The sequence below is a fragment of the Styela clava genome, chromosome 1 (genome assembly GCF_964204865.1).
Source record: "Styela clava chromosome 1, kaStyClav1.hap1.2, whole genome shotgun sequence".
Lineage (NCBI taxonomy): Eukaryota > Metazoa > Chordata > Ascidiacea > Stolidobranchia > Styelidae > Styela > Styela clava.
Genome location: NC_135250.1, coordinates 31,009,454 through 31,030,793, shown reverse-complemented (window position 1 = coordinate 31,030,793; position 21,340 = coordinate 31,009,454). Strand labels below are relative to the sequence as shown.

Here is a 21,340-nt window from a genome sequence, read left to right as displayed (position 1 = left end):
TTCAAATAGTACCTGATTGACACGTATGCATTAGGTTAATGACGTTTCACAATTGCGAAGGAAAGCGATATTCATACGGAACGTTGCTACGTTGCGACATAATTGCGTTGTTTAACTCAAGTTGGCGCAGTGGGCATGTCAAGAATTGGAGAACATTGGATGAAACAACTCATACAATTTTACTGGTGCACGAAAAATTATATTTAATGTCGAAAGCTATTCCTAACCTATGCAAATGTGTCGATGTCATATTAGGTTAAAACAAGCAAATCGAAGTTTTCGTTATTTAATTCGGAAGCTTTTCAAAAAAATTTTACGATATTTAATTTTGCCGATTTTCGTATGATAATCGCGACATTTTATCTCCATCTCATAATTATAATTATTCTCCTAGATTGTCTTTCAAACAATATAAAACTTATCTGCATATAATATAAGGTTCGTGAGATATGAGGTTTCAAAGTTGCATAATTCACACGGGATGATAAGATAATGATCGCACTTTCACGAAACCGCATGATACCAATGTGATTCCAGGAGGCAAATAGCAAAGGAAAAATAATGAAATTACCCGAAAAAAATGCAAAAAGTAAAAAATCTTCAAACAAATTGACGAACGAGACCTTCTGACGAAGCTAAAACAAACCGACGCTGCCGCGTTTTCCCGATTCGCTGGACACAAAATGACGTCCGATATGCATCATTGCACTCGGTGTCTCCACTTGGTCTATAGTCACTTTGGGTAAACCACCGAGACACCGAGTGCAATGAAGCATATCGGACGCCATTTTGTGTCCAAAAAATCAAGGGAACGCGACAGCTCCGGTTTGTTTCAGCTTCGCCAGAAGGTCTCATTCGTCAATTTGTTTGAAGATTTTTTACTGTTTTGCATTTTATTGGGGTAATTTCATCATTTTTTTTTGCTATTTGCCTCGTGGAATCATACTGGTATCGTGCGGTTTCGTGAAAGTTGCGATAGTTATCTTATCTTCCCGTGTGAGTTATGCAACTTTGAAACTTCATATCTCACGAACCTTATATTAGATGCAGATAAGTTTTATATTGTTTGAAAGACAATCTAGGAGACTAATTATAATTATGAGATGGAGATGAAATGTTGCATTTATCATACAAAAATCTGCAAAATTGAAAATCGTGGAATTTTTTTGAAAAGCTTTTGAATTAAATACCAAAAACTTCGATTTGTTCTTGTTTTAACCTAATATGACATCGACACATTTGCAGAGGTTAAAGATAGCTTTCGACATTAGATGGAATTTATCGTGCACCAGTAAAATTGTATAAGCTATTTCATTCAATGTTCTCCAATTCTTGACATGTCCACTGCGCAAACTTGAGTAAAACAACAACGTTACCTAATTACTTCGTTACGCGATCACGTCGCAACGTAGCAACGTTCTGTATGAAAAAAACATATCGCTTTCCTTCACAAGTGTGAAACGTCATTAACCTAATGCATACGTTTAAATCAGGTACTATTTGAACTGGTATTATGATACCTGTTCACACCATGCCGAAAGTTTAAAGCCTGCGTTTTACATTAATCATTCCAGAAGCTGATGAAATGAATTTTCTCGGAAAAATGTTTTTTAATTTAACGAGCTGTTGCAACAGTTGCTCCAAAAATTATAGAATGTAAACGATCTCATGACTAGCACATTGTGCGGCCTAATGAATTTCATCGAAGCATGTACATTATAAGGTACAAAATTTAAAAACCAGCCGCCGCGACTGGTGTTGCATCTCTTATCAAATTATTACTGGCAGGATATTTCGATTCTTTTGCGTCGAAAAATGTAAAATATCTACTAGGTGATCTAGCGACGCCATCATGTCTTCTACGTTTTTGTTGATAAAACTCAATTGTAATTTTATCGATAACCAACAGTGAAAAATTAGCCTTGATGTTTCCGGGGGAACCCAAAAAGACATGGGGTTCAAATTGTTTGTTTGTTTCTATAGAAAGTGTCAATCCCGATGAATGCCCACAATCGTTACTAACTCTTTTCGTGGTCATTGTGGCATTCTTTTTGTTGTCCCTTTTATATATATGATTGTGTCGAATTTAGTGACTATTTAATATTGAGTTGTTCGGTTGCTATATTTGCTGCTTCAATGCAGCTACAAGGTGTCGCTGACTGGATGACTCTTTGAGTCTTTCGCGATCCCTCGTCTATTGCAACAAGCCGATATCTGTCTTCGTAATTTGTTATATGTCTTTTTTTATTTTTTCATATCGTATATTGGTTTTGCATGACGAAAATAAAATCTGAATCTGAATCTATCCGACAGTGAAAAATTAGCCTTGATGTTTTCGCAGGAACCCTATAAAGACACGGGGTTCAAATTGTTTGGTTGTTTCTATGGAAAGTGTCAATCCCGATGAATGCGCACAATCGTTACTAACTCTTTTCAGGTCTTACACACCTGATAAATATTTGAAAATTGATAGTTTTACCCAATATTTATGCCACCCATCCAAAAAAGCAGTCGTATTTTTGCGCGAAGTATAAACTATATTTCGCGCAAATATTAATGCCTTTCTTAATATATGTTCGCCTGTTACTTTTCTGACAGATAAAGTTGCTTGAAATATAATTTCCCATCCTGCCGCAATATCGCTTTTAAAATTTTGAAACGTTTTCTCAATAAGTTAAATATTCACGCAAAGGTGGAGACAAAAAAAAATTATTGAAAACGGTATGCTAGTAGACCTGCGGCAAGAGCTCAAGTCAAATAGATAATATATTATTTTAGACACTCCAGATTATTATATGTTCTTGTAAACTTGATATACGCCGTTATCCTTCATTCCATGCATGTAGTATATTTTTTGGATATTATTTTGGCAATGTACACCACCTTGTTGAAAATTTGCGATACGCATATTTTAATATCATGACATGTACCGCAAAAATAGTGCAAGTTTCCGTAGTATAAGTTGTTTTGTAGTTCTGTCAGTTTGTTAAAATAGGTTCTGTGTAGTAGCGATAATTACACCAGGAATTTTATAATAATTTAATAATAAAATGTGTATCTTTTTGTTTAATATTTTGGTCTTATCGGGTTGTTGATTTATCGAGTGAAGTTGGATGACTTTAACCTTAACTTCGTATATGCTGACCATACCGCCGAGCCGAATTATCTGAGAAACATCTGCAGATAATTAAATTTTCAGAAGAATGTTCATTCGTTTGCCGCTGCGAAAGTTTGGTCCGAATTATTGAGCATCGTTTTTTTTTAATCAGCTGTTTATAACGATCGCAGGTTTAAATCACTCAGTTAGGATCATACAGCGATAGAAATCTAGACACAAAATGGCTGGTGTGACGTCACATGAGCGCTTATAACGTTACCAATGGTTGTCCTCACTTGGTTTATAGTCACTTTGGGGTAAACCATACTGTACTGCAAACAGATGTGTCCATATAATTGGGCGTAGCTCTCTTGTTGATGAAAGCAATGATATTTCAACAACAAAAATGTTGGTATTGTACATAAAGTATTGTATTTTAGAATGTTTAGATGATTGTCGCTTGATTCAAATATAAACCTGGAAATGTGTATGAACAAAAGCACGAAAGCAAGGATAAGCTATTTGAGTAAAATGTGTGCTTTGTAATTCGATAATATATACTATTGTAATATTTCACAAAAAATTTAGGATTCTGCTCAGCCTTAAAATTGTCTTGCTCAGTAAAAACAACATTTTCGCAGTGTGAAATTTACTTAGAGGGAACACTGATCAGAGGCAATGTTAATTTTAAGAAATATAGTCCTATTTTCCTAGAAAAGTCAAAATTATGGGCTATGGCAAGAGAATTCTATTTGAATACCTCTCTTACTTGTCCAAAGTCATCATATATTCATGCGATATCAACATTGCAGCTTATATTTCACATTTATGTGAATTGCGAATCATACTTGCTAACTCACTACTTTATTTTTAGATTTGCAACAAATTGAAAATGTTTCATCTCAAAGAAGTGGATCCGACATTCTCTTGACTTGGGACGAAGTATCTGACAGCAACATTCTATACAACATAGAAATCTTCTGCGATGATGTGAAACTCGGAGAGACTCACACTACAGAGGTTCCCCAGTATAGAATGAAGTCACCTACACTTGGTAAAACATATCGTTTCCAAGTCTGGGCCAAGGACGAATGGGGTGACATCGGAGTCAAGACACAGTCAAAGAATGTTATCAAAGGTAAGTTACGACAATTAAATATTAGGTGAAGTAGCAACCCATTTTCATCACTATAAAAACCTATTTCCATTCTGAAAACTTATGGATGCAATTTGTGTCCGACAATGTTGTTCCTATAACATGTTAATTCGTCTTCTGTGCGCCTCGGTAGCAGTGTTGATGAAACTTAGTAACTCACTCATTGGAACCCGACTAACAACCATAGAAACTTTACTATTGTCTACTCCAAGTCCATGCTTCCGAAAACGAATTACTGGATAACTAATCTCATACCCAACATGGACTGGTTACCGGACGAGACCCAAATAGAAAAAATAGAATAAAATCTAGAAGAAAAAAATCTATCAAATACCATTTGCGATGCATATCAATGTTGTAATCAAAAATGGTAAATTTACTAGCTTTTTTTAATTACAATTCAAAATAGGCTTCAAAGTTGAAGGCACTGAACTATAATTAGGCACACTTTAATTAAAATGTCTTTTGGAAAGACGTGACCCCAGTAACTTCTAGTTTTGCATATGGATATCTCGTCGAATAGCCTGATTTACATGATTTGAACCTGTGCATAATTTTAGAGCTTATTTCCAATAATAAACCAAGTCAACCTTTCCATGAAAGCGCTCACTCCTCCTGCTTTTTTCATTACCTGTGTAATTTTTTATGTGGGGACTGCTTATTGGCATACAATTGGACCTAAAATCTGTGGTTCCAAATGGTCTCATAAGTTTGTAATATGAAAATGATTTAGATCTGTTGACCAAGGCACAGTGTTTTTATTCGCCACCGCAATGCTAGCCAAATTCCAGCCAAATGTTCAAAGAATTGTACCGGATGTCATACCAGGGTGTGCCTTGAATTATAAATTAAAGAACAGAATTTCAAAATCTTATTTTTTTTATTTTCACAATATTTATCGTGTATTGATGGTAGATAAATGGGTGATTACCCGAAGACGAATAAAACGAAGCTATCGAATATTCGAATATTTCACATTTTTTTTTAACTTTCTGGGCTCGAAGATGGGAAATTTTGCAAAAACTGAAAGTTTTTGTAAGATAATCGAATCTCTCGAGCTTTCCGGTCCCAGGGGCAAAAATATGAATTTACCAATGAATAGAGGACTAATATGAAAACCTTTCGCAACAAAAAATTTTTGGTGGTTTTCTGCGATTTTTTCGAACTTTTTTGAGTTCGAATATTGACAATTTTGAAAAAAATTTAAAATTTTGGTAATATACCGTAATTGAATTTTTCAAAATTTTCCGGTCCCGGGGGCAAAAATATGAATTCAATTCAAAAATCGCAGGTAATCACCAAAAATTTTTTGTTGTTGCGATAAGTTCTCCTATTAGTCCTCTAGCCATTGGTAAATTCATATTTTTGCCCCCAGGACTGGAAAATCGCGAAAAATTTGAATATTTCACCAAAATTTTTACAAAATTGTCAATATTGGAAGCCGAAAAAGTCCGAAAAATCAAAGGTAATCACCAATATTTTTTTGTTGTTGTAAATTTTCATATTAGTCCTCTATGCATTGGTAAATTCATATTTTTGCCCCCGGAAACGGAAACTTTTGAAAAATTCAATTTCGGTATATTATCAAAATTTTCAATTTTTTCAAAATTGTCAATATTGGAACCCAAAAAAGTTTAAAAAATCGCAAATAATCACCAAAAATTTTTTGTTGCCGTAAGTTTTCATATTAGTTCTCTACTCATTGGTAAATTCATATTTATTCCACCGAGGCCGGAAAAGTTAAAAAAAATCGACTATCCTACCAAAATATTCAATTTGTACAAAATTGTCAATATTCAAACCTCAGAATATTTGCATGTTAGACTTCAAATAATTTCTCACCACTTTTTTTATCACAATAAGTGCAGTGTTATTCCCAAATCATCATCCAAATATAAACCCTCTATAGAGCGATGCCCAAAGTATTAGTTTACGTTGTATGTACATTTCGTTTGACGCGGATAATATGAAATTCGGGAATATAAGTTTGATATTTGGCTGGCGTGATGGTGGTTTTTATTCTACCATTTGTGGTGGTTCAAGTTTTGGTTACTTTTTTACATTTCTAAATGTGGATAAGTTGTTCAATAACTGCTTTACCAGATTGCAGTGAAAAACTCAATTTATGTTAACAAATATTTTATCACATTTTCAGTTGCTGAGCCTGCTTTGATTTATGTCCAAGAACCCATTTACTGCTCAAGTTACTTCTTGCGTTTTATTTCAGTAATTAGCGATCTTCTCATTTTGTAGTCAATGACCCCTTTTCCCTAATGGGCTTTATGCATCTGAAACAAATTTTTGGTTATCTATTCATACCTGACATGGACTGGTAATCGAACGTAGGCCGTGGTTCGACATACGATTGAAACGTCATGTCTACTTCCCTTTCCCCCAGGATAAATATGGAAATCTTAATGACATTGGAAGGGTTCTTTAGATAACTTCGGAACAACCTGTTATAATTTATTTTTGTTGCATTATGAAACAAATATATTTTTTCAGTGGAAAACATTAAAGTTGCCGGTGGCTCCATGAGACTGAACGAATGCAAAGTCACATTTCCGAGTGGAACTTTTAACAAACAAACAAAGGTCTGGATGTCGGCTGGAACTGTCAATTCAATATGCCCAGAAGAATACATTGGTATCACACCAGTTTTCAATATCAGTGCAGAATCCGAATTCCTTAAAGATGCGATCGTGCAAATCAAATCACGGCGCTTTGGTCTAGAGAAAGACAAAATTGACATATTACATTTCTCAAGTAAAACTGACTGGGACATTATTAAACCTGATCGAATCACTGAGGATAACAGCATAGAATTTCGATCCAGGGAGTTTAGTCCAGTTACTGTCGCTATTCAGTGGTTGCAATGGCTACTTGGTAAGCAGGAGGTTATCGTGGACAACTGTCTCTATATTTCGAACAGAAACAAGTTTCATTTCACATTTTTTGAGAAAAGTGAGACTGCTCAAATCAATATCAGATCCCATTACAGAGAACTAGGGGCATGTCTTGCGCCTATTTGGTTTAATCCAATCACTTTGAAAACTGGTGACAGACTTCGTGTTGAGTTACAGATTGATCGGGGTCCAGAAAATTTACATTTCAATATGCCTCACAGAGAATTCAATTGTAACAACACATTTCTAACATCCCCGAGACATAAATCAATATTTTATCTCCTTCCTGCTTCACAAGAATATCCTGAAAGACTCATCGTTTGCAGAGTTTTTAAAAATGACGTTTTGCATGAAATACAAGAATTTGATTATCCCTTAGCACTAGTAGGTAAGTAATACTGGGTAGAGGGCTGTATAAAATGCAGTGTTCCTATATTCATGATTCTTAATGTCCCAGTTATGAATCTGCTCCCTAAGCTATTGGTCCCTCAACAATTTTTTATTGGGTTGTTCAAGTTGTTTCTCCATCACTCAACTAGATGCATGTTATTGACGAAGATTTAACCAAGATTTTATAGTGTGGATTAGTTTGTTCAGTTTCTATACTTGAAACAAGTTTTATCTAACCAACATTAGTTTTCAAATATCATTTAACATTAATCTAATGGGTATCTCATAATGTTTAGATATGCCTGGACAGCAAACTACCAACTTCTATGGAGATGTTAGTGTTGCAGGGGACATGCATATGATGGGACAAGGAAACAATATTCTACAACCTTTACAATATGTGAGTAAATGCAATAAATATGGGTGCTCCCGTAGTATTCGTACCAGGGTATTTTCTCTTAGGATATTTTTCCTTACTTAATTCACACATTGGTGCAAATATGCCTGGAGCGCCTAAATATGAAGATAAACGATATTTGAGTAATATCAGCTGACAAAACTTCAATTTAAAACAATTACAGTCCTGTTCCTCGTACAAAATGATAATATCCCCACGAAAATTATCTAACATAAATAAAGTTATCAAATATAACAATTCTGAAATGCATAAATGACAGATACCATAATACACAACTCAACCTTATATTATAAATATTCTTTCACAAGACTTCCATTTAATTTGACTAACAAAATATCATGCTGACAGTGCATGTAGACGCCAAATTTGGAGTGCCCCTTAGCGCCCAAACCAGGGTTTAGTTCTTAGATGGTCGATCTGTTTTAGTAAACTGACTTTGTCATTCCAATGCAAGAAGGTGCGTACGGTATAGTTGATGTCGTTTTATTGTCAGGAAAGTACAGGTGTACGAGCATACATATAAAATTAATAAACAGATAATTCGGTACGATGGTAGGTACGTCAGTATGAGATGTACGACAGTACGGTTTTCTAACAAAACAAACAAAAAATATTTACAACACTCAATGTGCCGACAAGAAAAATGTTAACAATTGAAAATTAGCAAAATTATGCAAATTAGAACTGGAATAAACACGCATGTCTAACCCAGTAAAATAGCAGTTATGACTGATTACAAAGACAGGCATTTACATAACATTCTACTGCCGAAATATTCCCTAAATATAAAAACAATAAACTGAAATACATACTTGACAGTGTAGCTTCCAGCATACAAAACAATCGGCAGTTGATTGGAAACAGTTTAGTAAAATTGAGTTATTGGTATTACATCTAAATATATAAATGAGATAGCGGTCAGAGACCGCCGACTTATCGATCTAGTGGCTTATCTGTATCTTTCGCTCTGACTCAATAGTGACACCGCGTGACCCATCACTAATTGATTAATAACTCGCTAAATATACAACATAATTCATCCAAAATCAATAGGCTTCTGGAGCAGATTCAACCTTGCTTTCGTGAGATATCGCTTGTATCTAACAGACAAACAGACAGACAAACAAACAGACAAATACCTATCAACATACTTACTGATCAAAATCGATAAGTGAAAAGACAATTAAAGCCTTGAACCACAAAGCTGCAATCCCAGTATCAGGATCAGGCTGTTTAGGCATAAATAAAACAGAGAAATGCAAAGCAGCAAAGACAAGCAGATGAAAACAGGGACCATTGGTTTCCCATATTGTCATTTGCTTGTTTGTAGTTGTTTTCTTCAGCTCATTTCACGAGGTAACTTACACCTAATTAAACTTTATAATTTGTTTCTGGCTGCAATTTCATAAAATTTATTGGAATCGTAACCAAAGGGTCTATCACAGGGCTTCCCAAACTTTTAAGCTTGCGGCCCCTTTTGATATATTAAATTTTTTTGCAGCCCTTGTTCATGTTAACAATGCTAAACAGTTCGAAATATGCATTTTTGATATTTTATTGACACAGCTAATCCGCAGCCTTCAGTAGGCCTACTCAAAAACAAGCACATATTTACTCAGATTAACATTACTCAATTATTCAATTTAATGGGTGCGAATGCTTTTTGCTGCATAGCAAGTCTAGCCGTGGCGCATTGTTTGTTTAAGTAGGCTCAAATGATGAATTACGATGTCTCGGCACCGACGGCCTGGTCCTTATCAGGAATTGTTCATTTTTATTAATCAAACTTAGCATAAGGCAGCGGTTTGAGCACACTAAATTATCAGGGAAGAACTCATGGCGCACCTACACGAAAAATATACAATTTTGTCATCGTTAATATTTACTTTATGCCCCTTTAAGTTTTCAAACATGTAGGCATAAAGAATAAAGGCAATAAGTTAACCTTTCTTTATTATCTCTGCATCAGTGTTCACTATTAGCGCACTTTTTTGCGAAAATTGCGAAGCACTTTCGCAACTTTTTTTAGGGACTGCGAAATAGCACTTTTTTCCGATTTTGAAGAGAAATAGCACTTTTTTCCGATTTTGAATGGAATAAAAATTCAAAGTTAACAAATATTTTCGAGTGTTAAGTTGACAAATAAGTAACATACTAGTACTTTTGTAACTCAATTCTGCATATCATAACGTTATTTACCGAAATTCTAACCTATGAGATGCAGACATAGGAGATAAAGCTTTTGCATTAACGGCAAAATTCTTGTTTATAATATGATTATTATACAAGCACACCGATTCCGCTTCTCCGGCAAAAAACGCTCCCGGGTGTACCAGCCAGATGTTGGAATACTACGCAGTGCGTTTCTTTGAACGAGAGTGGTCATGTGACTATCAATGATATCGATGAATTCAAAATTACTATAAAAGTCTTAGTAACGTGTTATAGTCACTTTGGATGAATTGTGACCAAACTGCACGATTTTCAAATCAGACGAAACTTTTAGCAGCATGTCACAGATTTGCAAAATCACCAAATTCACAAAATACCATTAAGTACCATTTTATTGTAATCACAATGTTGAAAGGAGGTAGCATTTTCCGGAATTTTGCGATATTTACACAACTATTTCTCATTGATATGCGGACGGGTGGGCAAAATTCAATATTTTTTTGAATCGAATATTTTTAAGGAGTACCGAATAAACGTGGTGGAACATTAAAAAATCGGCAACAAAGCCTTTTTACTGGTTAATTCCGTTGTAATCGCTAATTGTTCTTGTCACCGATCGTTTTGGGGCGATATCCAGGTTTTGGGTAATCTATATTCCCGCCCTCTCTTTTTTACAAATATGAATTCTTGTGGGTCGGCGGACATCGAAGTTTTATATTTCGGGTTTACTCGTTCGTTCACATCGGCAACAGCTGTTGAAGACATTGAGGACTCAAATTAACATTTGCGTTGAATTTAATATTACCTATCAAGATTTGTAAATTTACCGTCCCAATTTTATGCGAATGGTAATGTTATTGTCCATACCGTGATGCAGATATTTATTAAGACGATAATTAACTTTCTCATGTTTTACTATGGTGATAAACTCACAAATCTGAAATTGTGCCAATCCTGAATGTTGATTTAAAATAGTCATTGAATAATTCGGCAATAAAGGCATTTCTGGTGGTCATAAGACGAGATGACGATAATGAACAGCACTTCTTTTACAGGATATTTTACGTATGCGACCTAATGCTAAAAAAATTGGGCTCGAGTGCTTTTTTTTCGAGTGCTCGAGTGCCTAATGGACCTTTCCCCGAGCATCGACTTCCTTGTTTACTTCGTGACATTGGCCAATCAGCAAGATGAAAAAAGTGACGTAACAATGCCCCCTTTTTGCATCCGCTCAGACACTTTTCTCACTCAGACAGATTTTCAAGCGTGGTTGTAAACATTACCTCGTTTTCGCGTTTTTGAACTCTATTCGTTAGTTTTCAGTTGTGTTTCGGAAACTTAATAAAAATCAGATAATTCAATGATCACTCTGTCTTCCTAGGAGTTTTAATTTAATTGCAGTAATAAAAATTAGTGTAGAAATAGCTGTGATAGACTAGCCTGAAATTCTTTACCGGTACTTTGAAAAAACCGATTGTTGTGTGCAATGAATCATAAAAATGGTTTGAAACACATGCCCCATTTTACAGGCGCCAACTCGCAAAAGCACTCCTAAAATAGCACTGAAAATTTTGCAATGGTAAAGTATAGGAAGAATTTTTCGGGGGTCAAAGGTCGGGGAAAGGTCCATAGAGATCAGGCGCTAATTGTAACTAATTCCCTCAAGTTTCAACGTGTTTTCAACAAAACAATACCCCGGCGATAATTATAGCTGAAAAGTTACCGAGCAATTCACAATTTTATTTATGGAATTTGCAAATTCACCAGTTTCTTGACGATTTTGATATTGTCACGCCCTAATTATTAGTGCAAAAAAATACTCCCCTTTTCCGCGGCGGTTTGACGGGTTCTTTGTTCCATCTTCAGAAAGTTCTGACACGGGGATATAGAATACTAAATCCAGAGGGTTGAATCCCTGTCCACTTACTGGTAATTTTCCGTTTTGAAATGCGTGAAACATTCTCTATTTTAAATTAAATGACGTTTGCGGGCTAGAGTTCTCCCCAAAAATGATGTGTTCCAGACGTTAGTTAGACGATAGATAAAACATTAGATTAATAATTTTCGTGACGCCCCGTTTTCGAAAATACAAAGTTATATCGCAAAAAATGCGATATGATACATTTGGAATGAAACATTATTTACGGTTAATTCAGATCATATTTTACTCTTCATAACACCCGGTATCTGAAAATACAGTTGTATCTCGAAAAATGTGTTTTGTTACATTTAAAATAAAACATTTTTGCGATTAATTAAATCATATTTTACTTTTCACGACACCCGTTTCCGAAAATACAAGGTTATATCGCGAAAATGTGTTTTGTTACATTTAAAATAAAACATTTTTGCGATAAATTTAGATCATATTTTACTTTTCAGGACACCCGTTTTCGAAAATACAAGGTTATATCGCAAAATGTGTTTTGTTACATTTAAAATAAAACCTTTTTGCGATTAATTTAGATCAAATTTTACCATTCACGGCAACCCGTTTCCGAAAATACAAAGTTATATCACAAAAAAATGCGTTTTGTTACATTTATTTTGCATACTCAATAAAATACATATTTTCCCTAATTAAGGTCGTCGATGAATCTGATCCTGTCGTTCAAGCTCGACACACGTTTGGACGAGTGTGGGGCGGTTTTTTGGTCGATAAATTAATAAGTTGCCACACCTTATTTGTATAACGATAATAACTGAAAATTAAGATTTTATAATAGAAGTGAATTTGTCTCAAGATGGTATTTTACGATTCCTGCCCACAGAAAATAAACACGCTGACAGGCTTGGTCATAATTGATATTCGTTTAATTTATTTTACACTATTAATAACCGCGCCACACCAATTGCGACCATATAAATTGCAGTCGCATCGGTATGGACTGTATGTTTTTGGCGCTCTCACATTAATAATAATTTTCAACAAAACAATACCCCGACGTTCATTAAAGCTGAACTCGTTACCGAGTAATTCACAATTTTATTTACGGGATTTGCAATTTCAAGATCTCACTTGACGATTTTGATGATGTCATGCCCTAATTATTACTGCTTAAATGCCTCAAAATACAACAAATGTAATCATTTTCGACGATAACAGGCGCAACAATTCGTAAACGAGCCGTTGTAACGGAATTCGCGATTGATTTTACCTCTCTCTTGTTTACAATTTTAACATCCCGCCGGCCATGTATGGTCGAATAAAATGTTCACATATTCGAAACATGACTTGGCCAAGGATAGAAGGGATCACTAGAGAGCTAATAGAAAGTACATACGCGAGGGTATGATATTAATATCGAGAATATTTGTGAGCATATCACAGGACGGAAATATTTTGCACCCGGCTGATTGTTGGCAGAACAACGATACGCTAAAGTTAATTGATCGAATACAGGGAAAGTATTTATTTATCATCTCACTTGCGAACATCGAGGTTTGGGCGGAATTGTACGATCATGTTGTTTTTCTTAAATAATAACTTTTTCAATAAATGTTCATTTTACTTTTGCGCCTTTATTATATGTCGGGTTTTCATTTATTTTAAATTCGAAATTGTCCGAAATACTCCAACAGGTGTATAAGTACGATAATAATAGTACTTACCAAAGTACTTTCCAGGGAAGTTTAATACACACGATGTGTAAGGGGCGTCCTAACTCCCGTTCATTAATTATAAATTTTTTTACATTCTGCTTAAAAAACAACGGCAGTCATCTCACGTAACTCTCGCGACCAAATCTTTTTTGTTTTGTATGGCATCGTCTTGGCGACGAATTTATTGCGGACTGAATTTTAATTGTGTTTCGGGATAAGTTATTTTCTGTTTGTTGGTTTCTAAACTTTACAAACTTGGGTAGCAATTACTATTAATGTGAGATTTGTGCATATGAACGATTGAATATCGCGAATGGATGTCCGATATCTGAGAATGCGTATTTCTCTTTCAACATTAATTTTCAGGATATCAGCGTTCATGTGGTCTAATAAAAATTATTTATCAAATGAATTGGTATTTCGATACACTCTCAAAATTATTTGGGATCCACTATCATATCATTCGTTTATTTTTTATATTCATGTTTTTCTCAAGAATCACCCTCGTTATATTTAGTGTACCTTCGCAAAAGAAAACTCTTTGGTGTCATCGTTCCTATTAGTGTAATTGAAATATATGGAAACCTCGGGCAAGTGGCGTTGTGATGCGAATATTTGATACTAGGTCAGCAGCATTACAAAGAGTGCTATTTATGAATGCTGAAAGTACATGACATTAATAAACATTTTGCCAATATATGATGTTTTCTGCCCGATTTAAACTGACTCACACGCCAACCAAGGCATGTCGACATTTAAAAATTACTTGTCTTTGGGTAAGCTCTGAAATAGTATAATATGAATGTAAATGAGAAATTAGGTTACGCTAGCTCACGAAACGGAGGATTTTCAAAGTGATGTGTAATGTAATACTTCGGAGAAAAAAGTTTGAAAGGAAAGTAGGTCAACCTATCTCCTAAAACAGGGGAGTATCCTGCCTAATATTTCGGAGGGAACGTAGGTTAACCTATCTTTTAAAACAGCGGGTGGCGACTTTCAAAGTGGTTCAAAATCACAAATTAATAATTATCAGATTAGGTTTAGGGATAAATCGAAAAGTTGAATTTCCAGCGCACCTAACCCTAATTAGTTGATTGCTATTTATATTTGGGGGGGATTATTTTGCAGGGGATTTGTACAAACGATCCACCCTGTAACTACTATGGTTTCCAGCCTGCCTCGTGTCTGTTAGATGGAAGGAGTAACAAATGTGAAAGTCTTTGCTGTTTACGCGAGTAAGCAACTGACACCGTGATACATTGCATGAAAGTTTTGTCCGCGGCAGGTGTTAGCAGAGGTCATTTCGTTGCCGATGAATTCCCTTGTATTAATTAAACATGAATTCGCTTAAAGAGAACTCGGTTAACGAAAAGGCTTCTCTTTAATTCATAATATTAACCGGAGGAGCGCTTTTTCGAGTATCTATGTGGTTTTAAATGGGTTATATGAAAAGCTAGGGCACCTAACTTGTTAAAATCGGCAAAATCACTTTCGCACTTTTTTTTCCGACTGCAAAGCACTTTCGCACTCATAATTTGCTTAGAGTTAACACTGCTCTGCATAGTATATCATTAAAATGCTAAAAAATCACTCATGTTCGATAAACTCGGTCCAGCAGCAAATGGATAAACTTGAGTGAACGAAACTGCAGCATGTAGGGTTTATCTCTTCTGTTACGTAACAATAGAAATCTTGTTATTCTCTACATCCCCCCCCCCCCCCCAAAAAAAAAAAATAAATAAAATAAGTCCTAGTATTATTTTCAAAAGAAAATTGAAGACACTGTCTTATTTTCGGGAAAACACGGTATGAAGATGTATTCACTCGGAATCGTGAAATTTTTGTTGTACACTATTTTTGATAATTGTGTTTCGAACCAGGGTCTGAAAAAGTACAATAGATATAGTATTATGTGTAAATTTGGTGTTCACTTTGCGGCCCCAAAAATTCGTTTCACAGCCCCTTCAGGGGCCACGGCCCCTAGTTTGGGAGGTCCTGGTCTATCATATCATCCTTTCGGCGCTCCAGAAGTACCAGAACATTTTTTCTTAGGATACTTATCCTCACATTGGTACGAATACTTCTGGAGCGCCGTATTGGTACCAATGTAGGATTAAGTACGGTAAAGTAAAGCAAAGTATCCTAAGGGAAAATGACCTGGTACAAATACTACAGGAGCAGCCATTTTTAAATATATCAACCCAGATGTATTGTTAACACAAATCATGTATAAGAAATATATACGAAAAATAGGCCATTCCCAGAAAAATAAAATAGGCATAGCATCCCAATTAGATGGCTCCCGAAAATCAGTTTAAATTGGGTCCAGGAAAGCAACTTAAAAGCCGGGAAATATGATGTGTCAAACGACTTGTCAAATATATTTAGTGAGCTTTGGGAATTTTCAACATGGATTGTGAAGTTTATGTAGCACAGCACCCTATAGTTGATTGGTTATCAAAACGCTTCATACAGAGCCCCAGTTCTCCTTGAGAAAAACCTAGAGGCTCCACGATTGTTTCATTTACTTATAAAAATCCTGACTTGGCTAATTTTGTAACTGTCCAAAGAAGTAATAACGGCATTTATTAAATTTGACGAATGGTAGCGTTGAAATGTGTCAGCATAATTTAAATATATATGAAACTAAGTGAAAATATATATGAAAGTTCCAATGGATAACGCCGTATTTCAGTTACCGCCTTGTTGCCACATTTCGACACTACTTTATTAATATGTTTGTTAAGTGTATTTTTTAAACACAATGCAGAAAATAGATTAGACTAATACTTATTAGAAATAAAGTCATTTTGATTTGCTCAGGAACATTAATCCGTAAGTAACAAAGTGTTTTCCATATTTATTTTTATTCATTTATTGTGGGGTTCTGTGAATAATAGTCAACCTCTTCACAGGCTCCATAACACTGAAAGTTTGACAACCCCTGCTGTAGTAGATTGATGACAACCTGCTTTATTGTTAAGAATATATATCGAATATATATATTGCATTCTCAATAAGTTTCAATGGATAACGGCATATGCCACACCGCCTTGTTGCCACATTTCGACACTACTTTATTAATATGTTTATCCAAGTGTATTTTTAAAATACAAAGCAGCAAATACATCCGAGTTATTGAATAAAGTCATTTTGATTTGCTCAGAAACATTAATCGGTAAGTAACAAAGTGTTTTCCATATTTATTTTTATACATTTATTGAGGGATCTGTGAATAATAGTCAACCTCTTCACAGGCTCCATAACACTGAAAGTTTGACAACCCCTGCTGTAGTAGATTGATATTCACCTTCAATTAATTTAGCAGATGATGAAGATGAGCTATATCAGATAGTTGATGCGAAATATTTATTTTAAGGAGCAAAATGAACAAGGAGAAGCTGGTGCAGTAGGTGGAAACCAAGAAACAGAATCAAGTGATGGCGGTAGGTAAATTTTCACTTTTATTTCAAAGTATTTTTCTTTTAGAGAAAGTCTTTGATACTTCTGGAATAAGTTATTTTAGATAAAGCAATGACATATTTTGTTTCTGTGATTGCATGTGAGAGGATTGCTGAATTAAAAATGTGTCATATGTACTAGTTGTAGGCTGTCCTGAACAGTGACTTTCTGTCTAAGACTATTTAAACAAATAATTTGAAGATGTTTAGTCTTCAGGGCACTTATCCTTGTTATTTCGGCATGACACATATGTGTAATATAAATATGGCTCTAATATGATTGGTCAGTAAGATTTAACATTCTTTATGTATACGTCTTATCTTGGACTTAACTCAAAACAAAACCAATAAGACATTTTCGCGCCGTTTTCAAGCATGATATAGGCGTGTCCGAGTGTTTTGTACCCGGGTTGTGCGTCACTCCCGTTTGGCATATTTCCAATTCTATGAGTTTTATATCTGTGAGTATTTGAAAGCTAAGAAATATACAGAGTTGTTACTTATGTTATTACTTGAAAGAAAGTCATTTGAGCGATCGAGAAATTGTTTTCGCGTCGCAAACAACCTACTAATCATTACATGCACAATAATAAACACACAATGATTAAACTGACAGCCAAAACATGCTCTCTTTGTTTCTTGAATATTTTACGTTGCGTTTGGGCCAGAGTAGCCACTCTTCTCTCTTTTGAAAGATGACGCAATTCTCTACGTCTGGGATATCAGATATTCAGTCCATCTGATGTGTGTAATACCATTACGATTTGAAATACCAAACTTTTTCCTTTTTTTCTCATCTCTCATGTCAAAGCAACGGGGTCGATAGAGTTGCTCTCGTTTATCGAGAAACGGTTTGTATGAAGTGTCATAGATACGCTTCCAAAAGTAGGATTAGGTGGGATCTATACTTGTTTTTTCTTTTTGAAAATAATGTTAAACTGATGCATTCACTGCGCCTGATTACCCTGCGTGGGTTCGCAGTTCTAAATCTTGTGGGAATTATGTGTGAGAGGATTGCCGGACTCCTCACCGCCGTATCAATATTTGTAGTTTTAGCACTGTCTTGATTCTATGATAAGCTAACTAACATTGCGCATTAAGGATTACTTTGTTTACAACAATCTTACTGAAATATATTTAGGCGCACTGTGGAATGACCGAACCCCAGTAATTTTTCATTTTCGTATACGGACCTTTGGTAAAAATAGTTGAGTAGCCCAGCTTTATCGTATAATGAAAATATATTCTCAAAGTCACGTACCTGACATTACACCTCGTTCCCTCAAGTTAAAAACTTGAACTGTGCTTTATTCTTATTGATATTGCAGCAAACTAGGGCTGGAATCAGGAAACAAAATACCAGACATGCCATAACTTCTAAATAATTTTAAGATTTGCTGGTCAAATCCTGTCTAATTGGATACATCCTAATTGCAGTGGTTGAAGAATATCTGCCTATATGCTGACTACATCTTGTCTTTAATATCAATATTTTAATATTGAAAAATTTATCTTGGCATTTGGAGAGCAGTCTTCATGTTGTGCACCCTTTTTAAACAACATAATCGTGGCTTGTAGTATTCTCCCAAAATTTTAGTATGAAGTACGTCACCATCAGACTACAATCTCTGGTAAAACAATATCCAACCCTGGCACAATCATTAAAAGTTACGGTACTTGCTTTTTACATTCACAGAATACTCAATCAGGGATGGAGACTCTGAAATTATTTATTATACAAATAAGGTTCTGGGAGATAGAGTATATGAGGGAAGAATAGTAACGCATAGTATTTTTGGAAAACCAATCCCACAGGATAAATTAGCTGTTAAACTTCGAACTATTAATGGAAGCTTGTCGAAAGAAGAAATAGATGGGAAGTATTGGAATGAAATAGAAAATGCAATCAAGTTGCTTGCACACGACAACGTTGCTAGATATGTAAGACATTGTTCATGCTACCTTTCCAACGAACCTACTGTTGTTATTGTCACAGATCTGTGCAACCATGAAAAGTTAGAAACGCATCTGCCTGGATTCTTAGTAGAAGACAAAAAAATATTGCTTTTACAACTTTGCCACGGACTAAACCATATCCATCAGACTAATCCTAAGCCGATTGCCCACCGAGATCTTAAACCGAGCAATGTGTTGCTTTCATTAGATGGAAAGAACATCAAAATTATTGATTTTGGAATTAGCAAGGAGTTTGCATTAGATGAAAACAAAACCATTACCAAATCAACTGGGTTTAGTGGAACCCTTGGTTGGGTTGCATCAGAAATGTGTTCAAACGACCGATCTAAAAATTTCGAAGCATGGGTCAAAGCGGATATATATTCTTTAGGACTTCTTATTTACTTTATTTTTACAAATGGACAACACCCCTATCAAGGAAGTCCTGCCGTTAGGCATGTAAAAATACAGAACAAGGAAAAACCAAATTTCTCAGCCATTGAAAATGACGAAGAATTTCATGACAAGTATTTGCTGATCGACCTCCTGAAGGCCATGCTCAGTCATGAACCAGCTGATCGTCCTGGAATTACAAAAATACTTCAGCATTTCTTTACATGGAACGAAGAAAAAAAAGTTATCTTCATTAGTGATTGTCAACAATATTTTGGCCAACCTTGTGATGAAGTGAAAATTCTAAGAAGAAAAGCAAAAAGACAACTAGAGATCAATGGAACTGTGGAACAAAGAATGGCATACATTGACAGAGAAAGCATTAATAGCAGTGTTGACAGCGAGAAACATGTATGGACAGAGGAAGAACGAAAAGCATTGGAGAGAATTCATGAAATCATTGGTGAAGACTGGGTTAAATTGATAAAAGAAAAATTGGAAGATCCCAGAAGTGAATCGTATAAGAACAGTTTCACTGATCTGGTTCGTTACATACGAAACACTCATGCACATTTCGATGAGAAACCAGAAAAAATGAAAGCCAAACTTGGGTCAAGAAATAAAGGCATGTGGAACTTTTTCGCTTCAAATTTCCCAGAATTCTTCCCTCACTTATTTAATCTCATTAAAAATGACTTAAAAGAAGATCATAAAGAAAAGTATTTAGCAGAATCAAGCAGTCATGAGTTGTCAGAAAAAAATGGGATGATAGATGACAAGATTCACAACTATTTTAGCTTTTCAGTTATGCTGGTGATAATCGCTGTAATTATTCACTATATTTTATGGTACTTTGCTTAAAATTTAAAAGTTTTTAAAATGAAATCACTGTAATAATAGATTATGCAATTATTTATAATTATGTCTGTCTAAAGCTTCCAATCCCAGACCCTCATTCTAATATTTTTTATCTCCGCTCTTTTATATGATTTGCATATTCGCCCTGTATGAGAAGAATTTCAATAAGATCACCTAGCACAGAGAGCCCCAAGCATGTGCTTTATTTATTAGTTGGCATCAAAATAGTTGAACATTTCATGGCTTGCGGAACAACAAAATTTAATTGGGCAAGAATGTTATTGTGTAGTCCAGCGATCCTCTCACACATAAACTCATAGGATTTAAACTTGTGTGGCAACTGTCATTAAAACAAGTTTTCAATGGTCATCGGTAAGCGGTGATTAAATAAATAACTGTAATATTATGACAATTTATGCCCATTACTGGTACTGGTAATTCAATAAATAAATAATTGGGTTAATTGTGTCTGTTTTTGCCAAGCAACAGTACTGGTAATTTGAATGAATAGAAGTTTCATTTTGTCTTTTAAATTCAAAACCAATTTTATACTCTAGGAACTGATTCACTGTTATTGCTTGATTTTATCTGTAGATTACCGTACTTGTTTTGTTGTCTAAATATGAACATATTATCAGTGTATATAAACTTCATATAGTATTCACTTCATGTTATGTCGTGTTTGCTTGAGAAAGTCCGGTCAGGTCTGGTTAACTTTAGTGCAATTCAATTAGAATGTGATTATTCTGGCCAGTCACGCCCGAATGATTTTTTCTCAATTGCACTAAAGTTTACCAGACCCGTCTAGCTTTGATGAAATTGTGTATATTTGCTCTTATCAGTATGCAGCAATCCTCCTGAATTACTTGAAATTTATTTTTAAAATGATTTTACTGAAATTTGATTATGTTTTTAAAAAATAACTGTCAA

General features: G+C 35.0%; 2 protein-coding genes across 2 annotated transcripts; both read left to right on the top strand.

The window, feature by feature from the left end:
• Window positions 1-832: 832 nt before the first annotated feature.
• LOC120335058 (uncharacterized) lies at window positions 833-18,965 on the top strand. The gene is made up of 5 exons (XM_078113365.1): window positions 833-901; window positions 3,972-4,235; window positions 6,759-7,547; window positions 7,846-7,949; window positions 17,122-18,965. The coding sequence occupies exons 2-5, from the start codon at window positions 4,133-4,135 to the stop codon at window positions 17,194-17,196; spliced, it is 1,071 nt and encodes a 356-aa protein (XP_077969491.1). The 5' UTR covers window positions 833-901; window positions 3,972-4,132; the 3' UTR covers window positions 17,197-18,965.
• LOC144427287 (serine/threonine-protein kinase/endoribonuclease IRE1-like) lies at window positions 18,205-21,340 on the top strand. Its single transcript, XM_078116263.1, has 2 exons — window positions 18,205-18,249; window positions 18,872-21,340. Exons 1-2 carry the CDS (start codon window positions 18,205-18,207, stop codon window positions 20,411-20,413), a joined length of 1,587 nt encoding a protein of 528 aa, XP_077972389.1. The 3' UTR covers window positions 20,414-21,340.

Bases quoted from the DNA above. Each gene is read 5' to 3' on its own strand.
- LOC120335058 (XM_078113365.1), top strand. From the start codon at position 4,133: ATGAAGTCACCTACACTTGGTAAAACATATCGTTTCCAAGTCTGGGCC. The intron at 4,236-6,758 runs GTAAGTTACGAC...ATATTTTTTCAG, and splicing joins GTCAAAGAATGTTATCAAAG to TGGAAAACATTAAAGTTGCC. The intron at 7,548-7,845 runs GTAAGTAATACT...CATAATGTTTAG, and splicing joins TTATCCCTTAGCACTAGTAG to ATATGCCTGGACAGCAAACT.
- LOC144427287 (XM_078116263.1), top strand. From the start codon at position 18,205: ATGTGTGAGAGGATTGCCGGACTCCTCACCGCCGTATCAATATTT. The intron at 18,250-18,871 runs GTAGTTTTAGCA...AATCATTAAAAG, and splicing joins TCACCGCCGTATCAATATTT to TTACGGTACTTGCTTTTTAC.